The following is an 11689-nucleotide window of genomic DNA, read 5'->3' as shown; positions in this document are numbered from 1 at the left end:
AAAAAACTGTACCTACCTCAATTGCATTATAACCAGATGCGGATGAACTTCGATTGTCTTAAACTCTTTGCACTATAAGAAAGTTTGAATTCGAATGTTGTTTCTTACAACAAATGAGTGCTTTTATAGCATCTAAAGTGACGTTGCACTATGTAAAGTAGAAAGATTGGTCAAACCAGCGTTTTGCATGGTTAAGATAATAGGAAGCATGCAGTTAATTTGCCGATAACTTTCGTGATTAGAGTTCTCATTAGCGCAAAGGAAACAAAACGCTACACTTCATGGCAATATCTTTACGATTGGCTGGAAAGTATTTATTGAGTCACTTATAAACAAGGAGCTCATTTCCACAGGCCAAATTTAGCTTGCAATGTTTCGGGGGAAAAAGTATTACTTGAGTACCCATAATCACCAGGGCTGTTCAAATAATGCAAATTAAATTAGCAAAAAATGCAATTAAAAATGCAACAAAAAGGGCGAAAAGTGCAAAAAATAGTCGACATTTCTGCTGAAAATTTACTCTTTTAAAAAAGCCAATAGTAAAATGATGAAGCAACAAAATGACATGGTAAGCTAAAATTCAAGAATATGTCAAAAAATGGGTGTACAAACTTTCTCTTTCAGCACTCCACTCTACTGAACGATTATAGCAGGCCTTATTTCATGCTTAAAGATCAGCACGTAGCCAAAGCCAAAGAGACAAAAGCATACTAGGTCACTAAATGAACTCTTAATACTTTATGTGCTTTGAACAGAAGGAGCTTGCGTCAAGGCAAAACATTTGTTCATAAGTCCTGCATCAACTGTGTTGTGGTTACAAGTAAGCATATCATAGGAACAGAAATAAATGTTTCCTTCACTAGATACTTTGGCCCCGTACTGTAAAAAAGTATTTAGAGCAGTTTGCTTTTGAAAGCTGAAGAAAGGCGAAATCTTGAATGGATGCAGTAGTCAAAAAGCAAGTTAATCAACCCATTTCGAAAGTCATTTGAAACCAAAATGAGCAAATGTTATGAAATGGTGAATTTTTTTCAGTATTTTTATATTTTCAAGGAAAAGGGAAAAATAAATGGAAAAAACACGAGTTTTTGAGCCAAAATGATGAAAATTGCAAAAATATGCAAAATACTCAAAACATTGCAGGTAATGCAAAAGATGGGAAAAGTGAATAATGATGCGTTTTCATTTATTTAGACAACCCTTTTTATCATGAAATGATATTGCTCTTGCAATGGTTATCATTCTTTTTGTGTGACGTTCATCTTAATTTGGATTTTGTACACTTGACATGGCCATAATCTTGAACATTTCTGCCCATCAATTCAAATTTGATGGCCCGAAAAGGCCGACTTTCTTGATGTCTTACTACTCTAAACGCCGTGGAAAACAAAATTACCCCCATTGAAGAATTGTTCCAAAATGAACAAAATCTTCACCTTTTGTGACGTTCTGGCACCTTCTGAGAATGTCAGATATCAAAAACGCGGTAAAAAGGTGTTCATTTTGACTTGCCCTCTAAGCTCAGTATCTTTGTCTCTTGCGAAAATAATGTAATTCTCTGTTGTTATTAAAAAAAATCCGGTTGAAAATACATAACTACTCGATCGTGGTTCAATTTTCATTGCGAACTAAAGATAATATCTGTAAATTATTAAGAAAATAACTTAAGTTCCGTGGTGAGAGCAACAGTACCATGAACGTCAAATAGGTCATTTAATTTTTCCCAAACTGAATACAAAAGGCTTTTCAGCAATCAAATTATTAATTGAAAGAACTTGCAACTTCGAGCTCAGAGGACAAAAGCAAACTTTCTATCTTACGAAAATGATATAATTCCTTGTTAAAAAAAAACTCTGCTTGAAAATACATTAGTACTGCATGATATACTGTATGTATCGCTTGTGAAATCCGAAGGCCGATAACGGTAAAAGAACTTCACTTGCTAGTCTTCTAAAAAGAGATCAGTCGATCGTTTTAATATTCTAACAGAGAGACATCGACTTTCTTGCCTTTCTGTCAAATTTCCTCAGTCAAATTCTAAGTACGAACACGCACAAATTGTTCAGTTTCATGGAGCAACGCCATAATTTGCCTCACCAACTGTCGCAATCCTATACTGCCTCCAAAGTTTTTCTCACAATACCGACGACCTTTTCTAATCGACAAGAAAAACGTTTCATGTCGATGTTTTATTGTCTTCATTTGGAGGAATAAAACATATCCCCTTCTCACAGCAAACTTTTCCGTGAGCTCGTGAGTAGAGCCCTTAGAGTACACAACCACAATTGTATCGATTCTTGGTCAGCTCTTGGGACTTAAGTGGAACAAATGTTTGAGAGAAGTTTTTCGAACCTGTTTTGCAAATCAATGCAAACGTTGTATTGGTACTGGGATGTGATCACCATATCGGAAAGGCTGCAGTCCGAAAGGTTCTTCGTAATGTTGGCAGCAGTCATCACTACCACAACAAAAATAATGATGATATTTTTGCTATAGTTGTTGTTGGAGCAAGGTATGTTCCAAAACGAGTAAAACCACCAGGAACCTCATTCAATACCATGTCCGTATTAAAACACTCGTGCCAAATTCATGATGAACAATGGGGAGGAGGCGGATCGGTATTGCTCTGATGGTTGGAATTCCGGGCACTCATACGACCCAAAGTCACTAAACAAGGTCCCTCAGAAAATCAGCCTTGTGAAAGGCCTCGTGGGGATCAGGTGACCAGAGATCAACGCTACAAGACACCAAATTTGTCAGAGTATTCAACGAAGTCAACTCTCTTTTAGGTCGTTATACACACTGAGGAAAACACAAATGAAATTGATTTGAACTCAATGATGTTATTGGATAGTCCAATACCGTGGTTTGTCGGGTATTTTGTTCCTGGTCACACGTCGATTGTATCGAAATGAGTCTCATGTAACCTCGTGCCTTTGCGTACTTTCTTTTCCCCCTCCCTCATCTCCCCTCTCAATTCTTCTCGACGGAGACTTTGCCCTAGATTTTGGGTAGGCATTCGAGAAAGGCTCTTTCTTGTGTCCTTTCACGCGGCTCAGGGTTGCTAAATAAACACGGGGATTGGGAATTAAGCATCAGGGATCATTAGTTATTGTTGTTGTTTTTCAAATTTGTTTCAAATGCTAGAGTGAGATGATTTTGAGAGCATGAGTAGGTCAGTAAATGTGCTTGAAATTGTTTTTGATCATAGTTTAGGGCCCCTGTGAAAGGAGAAGCCCTTGAGAGGGAAAAAATCCTCACGATCCTCACCCATCGCAAAGGCTGGAAACTTCCAGATTTCGGCGTAAGGTTGCGTGATTATCGATCAATGAGCTGCGGTGATTCTTTGTTGAGAGCCATTTTGTTCATTGAGAAATCCATTCATGAGAATATAATGAAGTACGTAAGGGTTAAATATCGTCTTGATAGCGTGGTTCATACGGACGTCTCTTTCCTCCAACCAAAATTGATATTGGCGATGGCAGTGAGACTATTAGACTTTAGTAGGCGTTTAACCCGTCCCACGGGCATATCTGGGTCGGCTGGCGGCGGAACCTCGCCAGCTTGATGACGAACATTGAACAAGGACTTGCTCAATTCGCGATTGTTGCTCGAGGGGAATGGAGATGGCAAGAGCGACGTACTAGGCAAGCAATTCTCATCGCTCTCGTCTCGATTTCGCAACGTGTCGATTATCGAGAGCTCTTTGCAATCCCCTCCATCCAAAAAGTCTTCACTCTTGCAGCATCCAAAACAGCACCAGTCGTAGCAAAAGTATCTGGAAAGAGAATGCATTTGATCTTAACTTACTCGACGAATATTGATCAATTATCATGAAGTTGAAGATCATGTTACTTGGTATTATAAGAGGAGGTAATAACGTATTGTCATGAGATTCAACGAATTTTAACTAGCAATTACGTTAAAAGATAAATGCTTTTACAAAGCTGTCTCAATATACGATCCTTTTAAGTGGTTTCAGAATTCAACATTCTGCTTAAAATTTGTTTCCGTTGTACGTTTGATTTTCGGCTTACTAAATCGAAATCCACGATGCGTTAGAATACTGAACTTATGTAAGTCATGTATGGCTGAAAGATAATTATTAGATCATTACTTTATGCTGTACAGGGTTGGACCATAACATAGTTGCAACATAAGACCTAATATTTCATAGTGAAAGACATCACAAAGAGAGAAGATGCTTTTTTAAAGAAATTATCAGTAATCTCGCAAAAATGCCCAAGGTCATCGACAGAAACAAGAAATTTTCTAGAGGCATTTAAATACCTCGTACAAGCATAAGAATCATCCAATTGCCAAAAACTGGTTTTCATAACGAGGTCAGTGCTCCAATTTCCCCATGATCAAAACCAAATGATCAAAACCAAATGATCAAAGCAAGGAGGAGACGTGGTGTAGTGGTTAGCGCAGTTTCTTAACATGAGAGAGGTCCCCGGTTCGATTCTCCTCCCCGACCTTTCTCAAGGAAACTTTTAGACGCTAACCACACCCACAGACGGAGAAACAATCTGATACGGACTACGACACTGCCTATCGGAACTTTATACGGATGATGTGATGGCTAGCTTCGCTGGCCGGGCGAGGTTACCCCTCCGACCCTAGCACCCCAAATACAAAAAAAAGAAATGCTAAATTCGATCACTTTTGGACCAAGGATATGTAGCCTCTCTTTTCTTCAAGCATAACCCCCCTTGTTTTCTAGATCAAAATTCTTGACGATGTCGTGCAGATGCTCGTCTGTAACCATTGAAAACCTCGTTGTAATCGTTGTAGTAAATAAGACAGGGGGATATTCATGTGTTAGTGGGGACGACATATGTAAATAAAAATGAACCTTGTGCAGTTACCAAAAGTTGTGTTGTTTGATTCTCAAAAAGTTCAGGTTTAAAGTGGCACCGCTTTAACTCCCAACCCTGTACTTGTTGAGTGGAAACTCTGAGTCCAACAGACATTGCAGAGAGCAGTTTTTCATAGTCAATTAAATGCCCCGGTCACATATTGCAATAGAGTTTTTCATGTTTAAAATGACACCTTTCACAATTTGAATACAAGACGTACCTTTTAAACAAAAAGGCAACTCTGGTTCTGCACATTGCAATGCAGAAAATAAGAGGTCCTTCGATGACATTGAAGACTTTCGAAATGTAGACGAGTGCCTCGATTTCAAAGAGAGCAAGTAGAAAAAACATCCACCAAATCCCAATGACCAGCAAAAACTTAGTGAACAGATCAAAACTGAAACGAAGATACTTATTAAGTTCATGTCAAATATCAGCCTATTGTTCTTAGATTATGGCTTACTTGACTTGGAAGTGTTGCATTCCTCTGTTGTAGGCAATTTGCTTCACGATTCTTCTTTGAGAGGTCCTGTAGTAATAAAGGCTGACCAGAAGAAGAACTGAAGCGGGAATATAAAACGCTAAGAAGGTGGCCCAACCTGGAAGCAAGGGTAGAATTTATGAAACTTCATATCGCAGTAAAGTACAAATCAATCAAATATTACGAACACTCAACGTGACTTCCAAGCCCCACTCAGATTACCTTCAAAAGAAACCTTTTCAAAATCCTCAAGAGATCCTCAAAATATTTTTTCTCATTTCAGCCGAACAGGCTACTTGAATCAGTGGGATCAGGCCAAAGTTCACGGCTGGCCAAAGAAACAGTTGGACAAGCATGATATCAGTGGGCGTGACCTTTCGCAGCATAGAAAAACTGAGAATGGCACAAAATGTTGACGAGACTCGAATCAAGAGACAGGCCAATTGGCCGGAAGCTTGAATGGCATTTTTCCGTCGCCTTCTTTGAATGATGGTTCGACCATTGGCCGTGGAAATTAGGGCGTTTTCCCGATGAAGTTGGAACAAGTAGATCCACAAGTAAGAGACGAACTCCCCCGCATTACAAATCACTGCCAGAGCCCCAAAGATCCTGATGGGTAGCCAAACTCGCTTGGGGCCTTGAAGGCCAATCATAGGTCTTTGAACAAAGAGGTGATAGAAGAGCATGCCATGGTAGTCATTGCCATAGACATCAACCATTGTGGTGACGATGCCGAAACCCAGACCCACGGAGAAAGCCAATAGGAACAGAACTACGAGAAGTCGTTCCTCGCCAATTCTGTACTTGACCGTTTTATGGCATAGAATGTAGGAAGACCTGAAGAAACTCAATGTTGGAACAATAGGATCTTCTTTATTAAGAACGCATGCTCTTACCGGTAAATGGCCACTGAACTGCCCGCTATCTTTTCAAATCCCATATTGAAACGAGTGATAACTTCCAAGACCAAGAAGAAGCGAGTGAAGCCCGGGGGTAAGAAAGCCATGGGACTGTCTTGGATCAAAAGGAGGAACACTTGAAAACTCAAAGTGATCATACTGGGCATGTTTAGCACGTAACCAATGAGGAGAAGGCGGTTGATCGGTCGGTTGTGCGCTTTTTGCCACAGGTTCTGACACAACTGCTTATGGAGATACAATCCCATGACGAGAATCAAACCCAAGATGATACCAACAACGGTTTGGAACGAACTTGGAATGGTTTGCAAGATCGAGACAAAAGGAGCCTGAACTGGTGTTGAATTGGATGGACGATCCATCGTGATGTGTCACGGTGATATGTGGGAACAAACTAAGGTTCACTTTTTCTCTATTGTTTGTGGACGAGCGATGAGTGAGCGCCGACGAGAAGCTTTACAGAGTTCCTTAATTGGAAAAAAATGCTCTCAAATTTGAACCAGGTTCACACGCATCGCAAGCATAGCCGTTTGGTTCTAAGAGTTGGAGGCCACGTAGACACAGTATGTACTGTAGACTAAAGACCAAACTAGGGATATTTGGTCGAGTGCGTACTCTAGACTCTGGAAAACCGCAATTTTTAACAATAGCCTGCTTTGGATCGTTAAAATACTGACATGTTTTTGAAAGAAAGATGGTCTCAAGGTTTGGTTTTCCCAACCTCCAAACAAATTGTGTAACTTTTAAACGAGCTCAAATTTTGATCAAATTGAATAAAATAGCCGAGATGAAGGGGCCTTTTTGTTATTGTTTTTCAGTACTCTCTGCCACAGAATATGTACCTATGAGCTCAGTCACTAGCTCGCATTCAATATTTGGAAACTTATAATCGGAGTTTACTCAATTAAAGACTCTTTTGAAAATCTACTATTTTAGTACGGGATATATTCATCGCAAAGAATAGCGCTTTCCGGTTTGTTAATCAATCTCAAGATACAAATATAGGAACCTGATGGCTTTGAGCTCTCCTGGTCCTGATGGTGTGACATCTCACTTTCTGATGAGATGCTCACGGGTTATTGCTCCTATTTCCTCGTACTTGATGCATTGCATCTTGGATCAGGGCAAGTTACCCTCTTCTCTACAGTTGGCTCACGTTGTTGCAATTTGCAAAGGTTTCCCCGATTTCTCTCACTTCAACTATTGCGGAGGTGCTTGAGAAAGTCATGATGTTCAAACTTGTATAAATTCTTTAAGTCCATGATGAGTTTCGTCCTAGCCATCATGGGTTCCGAGCGCATTTAAGTACAGTTACTCATTACTCAACAAACTGAGCATAAACAACCGACTATTGAGGAACTCTAGAGAGACGATTCAGTTGATATTGTCTATCTTGACTTTGCCAAGGCTTTTGATAAAGTAAATCATGGCCTTTTATTGAGTAAACTTCATGCCATTGGCATTCAAGGAATAAATGAATAAAATGAATAATAACTCAAATGAATAAGAAGCTTCATTCATGATAGAAAGCAAATTGTTAAGGTGAAGGGATCCCTTAATGACAGACATGATGTCAAGTCAGGTGTCCCCCAGGGATCCATCCTAGTGCCCCTCCTTCTTATATAATTCGTTGCCCCTCTTCAAAAACTTAGTATTACTGCCAGTTCCTCTTCTTGTGCTCGTAGGAATGGCCAAGATTGCACTAGCCTTGCAAAGGACCTAGAGAAAATCAACTGTTGGGTTACTGAGAGCAACATGGCGTTGAACGGAATGAAATTCCCCTCAATGACCTTCGGGTCAACTCCTTTGAATACTTCAGTCATAGATAATGGAGGTAAATATATTGAACAGGTTTCATCTGTGAAAGATTTAGGAGTAGTCCTTTAAAATCATGGACAGTTTGATGAGCATATCCAGTTGAAAGTTGGGAAAGCTTTTCAAACATGTGGTTGGATATACATCTTGCACGTATCAGTCCAGAGGTAGTGTCACAATGCTAACTCTCTACAAGTTGATTGTTCAACCACATCTTGAATATGCTTCCCCCATTGGGGCTCCAATGAGTTCAGAAGGTTTGCAAAAGGTCGAACCAGTCCAAAGATGTTTCACTAGGAACATCACAGGCATGAGAGAGCTCTCGTATTGGAAGAGACTAAAAAAGTTGGGATTGTACAGTGTTCAGAGAAGGTACGAAAGGTACCTAACACTGTCCGTTTTCAAAAGCATTCATGAGCTTTGTCCCAACCCAGGATTTAGGGTCAATTGTAGTGACCGTATAGGCTTAATGTGCGTTTTGAGAGCACCTTCAAGCCTTCGAGAATCCAGGCTAGTTAAAACATTGAAGTCCAACTCTCTTCTTTCTCGGGCGCCTTCATTGTTCAATTTGCTGCCCTCAAATATTCGCAGGGCTTATGTAGGCGTTGATCCAGTAGCAGGATTTAAGTCATACTTGGACTAGTTTTTGACTAAAATCCCCGATCAACCTTATATTCGAGGGTTAGCCAGATCAGCCAACTCTAATTCGTTGGTCGATCAAATAATATGTTTAGATAAAAGTGAAGTGAAATGAATAAATCTCGCTTTTTTTTGCTCTTTTTTAGGATGTTCCCAGAACACTTAACATCAAACGGTATCTTTAAAGGAAATAAATTCGATAAATGATATCAAAGCCAATTTCAATCAACAAAAAAGACACGAAATAGTAAAAATATGTTTACGAGTATGTACACGCCCAAATTGTAAAACGTATATTATGTATGAATTTTGTCTGTATTCTACGGCTTTCCAAAATGTTTCATAAGGTAAAGAGAGAATTCATGTAATTTCCAACTACATGAATATTGCTTTCCCTTACAAGGTGTTTGGATAAAAGTGTGCGTTTTCATTTCTCTGATTTACAATTTGATGATTCGTTATCACTTGGTAGCAATCAATAATGAGACCAAGACATTTAAGTAAAACATAGAGAATTGATAGTTTTATTTCATTTTGTACCTAACTCTTAGCCTTAATGACTCCCTCAAAGCAAGCCCTAATACAGCCCCCCTCAAGTCAGTCGGAGGACAACTTCGTTGGAGATGCCTTGAGAGAGACCATATTTCTGTGAGAGAACTCTCGATGGTGTCCCACAACAAATCAACATTACCTCATTTATCCTCTGTCCTTTGATCTTTTTTATGGGACCCAACTAAAAGTTTGAATTTTATCATCTTGATGTCAAGACCTCCCTCACAAAGTTGTCCTCCGTAACTTGAGGGGGACATTATTGGGGCTGGCTTCTCCTTTAGGCCCGTTTTGAGGTAGCCATCGGCGGTAACAATTAAAAAAATGTGTTTTAAACCCTTTCCGCGTTTTGTTAAAATGTTTTTGCCTTCGTACCAAGTCAAAGAAAATATAAATTGGAAGCATGGAGACCCGACATTTTTGCACAAACACCCTGTACACAGCAACACAAAATCCAGCCAAATATTTTTCCATATAGTGACCAATCATGTTCATGGTTCAGTGATCCAGTCAATCAAAACGAAGCAATCTCATTGTCAGCAGTTCATTCTTCTCTGTTTTTCGAACACTTTGAACCATAACCATAACAATGATTGATACTAACAAAGCCCCAAACAAAAATAGAATCGTTTTTAGACATAACTTAGGTTTAACAAACTTGGTTCATTGAATACCAAATCAACCATATTTCATAAGTTGCCAAAGCAGCCGAGCCAAATTCATTGGAAGATCAGGTTTTCTATTTGATGAAGGGGAAAATAATGTTCAAACCCTTTATATATTACTATTGTAGATCAGGGATCCATCCTCTGTTGTAATCATAAAGGTCGGAAAATTTGTTCTTACCAATTGGTTGGTTATCGAGTTTCCGCCCTCTTTCCATGAAGTAGTGACAAGTGAGAGCAACGAGTGTGATGACCACCAAGCTCACTATGAGAAACATGGTGTAGAAGAAGAGCTTCGTTCCATCTGTAACGCGGGTGAAGACCGTTCTAGCCTTGACAATCTTCCACACATGGTGACCCATACACAAAATGGCTAACCAAATGGCCACCACGCTGAGATGTTTGAGAAACACTACACAAGAAGGTGGGAACACTTTGTTAGTTAACACAAAGCTTCAGATACAATACAAAAGTGAATATTACCTGTGACAAATCGGTTGACATTGGTGTCCTTCCATCCGAAATGCTCGACCAAAATCAGTGCCAAGCAAGTGGATAAGAATGCACAAATGGCCAAGATGAACTTCCCAGTAAGGTCTCTCAATTGAGGGAGAAAGGAATAGAGCAGAAATGTGAGAATCAGGCACAAAATGGACACTGCCAAACCACATGGATAGATGAAATCATCCACGATGCTCTGAAGGTTCTCCTATGATAAAGTATCATGACATCATTATTGAGAGCGGGTTTTCAGTGCATCATTTCTTTTGTGACTACCTCATTTTTTACGCATATGTAGCCAAATTCAATCAGAGAGTCTTCAATGGTTCCGTTGCTAATTGATCCACTGACATTATGCCTAATTATCATGTCTTCCAAACAATATTTGTCTGGAGAATACACATATCTGGGTGAGAGTGATGTCTTATGAAACAGTTGATGGACCAAAGATCCGTTAATCAGCAGCATCATATCATCAAAAGTGTGCTCATGATGATAGATGGGGGCCAAAGTCTCTCCGTTCTCTATGGCACACTTTGGCACCCCGGTTTGTAGCAAATACGAGGCTGGCCTCTCGACCTCCGTTTCAGTTTGGAGGTCAAAGAACACAGGACTCCATCGAGGACGTCTGGATGTGTCTTCACTGACTTCCGAGCGATTCTTGCACGTCCGCACACTCAAAGCGGATTCAATCAAGACTGATCCAATGGGGCAACATTTCGACACCACCAATGGAGCCTCCGATTCCTCGGCCTTTGAGAGCTCGCCATCTTGAATAGTATTCGAAGAGGCCACTGATGATGAAGGTGCTTCACCCCAAATACTCGTGACACTTAAAAACACCAAGATGGCAGTGACTCTCTTCATGATTGGAAGGATTTTACACTACGATGAGATCGCTTGGAGCGCCATGACGAATGACACCAATGGGATGAGGGTTGAATGGAAATGTCTGGCTTCCTTCGGCAATGCAACACGTCTCGGATTTCAAGTTCGTGTTTTGAGGAGGAGGGGATGAAAGCGTTTCCTTGTGCAATTGTGTCGGTGAACCCACCTTCAACACGACATAGAGCACCTTTCGATCTCGGAAGATGTTAGTTTGCTCGAATACCTTGCTACCAACAGGACAGGCCGGACCACAACAAAGTATGAAAGGGACTTTTAACAGTTTTCCTGCCCTAAAGCATGGGAAGGAGAAGCCACCGGGATCCTTCCCAATGGCATGAAGACTAGCAGACCTTACGTACTGTATACCTGGCT

General features: G+C 40.1%; 2 protein-coding genes across 2 annotated transcripts in view; both read right to left on the bottom strand.

Moving 5' to 3' along the window:
- Positions 1-3054, bottom strand: part of LOC131882907 (glutaminase kidney isoform, mitochondrial-like) — a 15637-nt gene extending 12583 nt beyond the window's left edge. Inside the window, exon 1 of the mRNA XM_059230195.1 lies at positions 2353-3054. Within this exon, the coding sequence (XP_059086178.1) occupies positions 2353-2456 (104 nt within the window). The 5' untranslated portion in view covers positions 2457-3054. The remainder of the gene's footprint in view (positions 1-2352) is intronic.
- Positions 3055-3342: 288 nt separating this feature from the next.
- LOC131882908 (probable G-protein coupled receptor Mth-like 5) lies at positions 3343-11505 on the bottom strand. Its single transcript, XM_059230197.1, has 6 exons — positions 10706-11505; positions 10412-10637; positions 10110-10340; positions 5326-5461; positions 5083-5259; positions 3343-3778 (listed from the first exon to the last, which is right to left on the bottom strand). The coding sequence occupies exons 1-6, from the start codon at positions 11294-11296 to the stop codon at positions 3436-3438; spliced, it is 1704 nt and encodes a 567-aa protein (XP_059086180.1). The 5' UTR covers positions 11297-11505; the 3' UTR covers positions 3343-3435.
- Between the last annotated feature and the right edge of the window lie 184 nt (positions 11506-11689).

The sequence above is a fragment of the Tigriopus californicus genome, chromosome 7, assembly GCF_007210705.1.
Source record: "Tigriopus californicus strain San Diego chromosome 7, Tcal_SD_v2.1, whole genome shotgun sequence".
In the NCBI taxonomy this organism is placed as follows: Eukaryota; Metazoa; Arthropoda; class Copepoda; order Harpacticoida; family Harpacticidae; genus Tigriopus; species Tigriopus californicus.
Note: the sequence above shows the minus strand (reverse complement) of the source record. Positions and strands in the feature narration are given on the sequence as shown.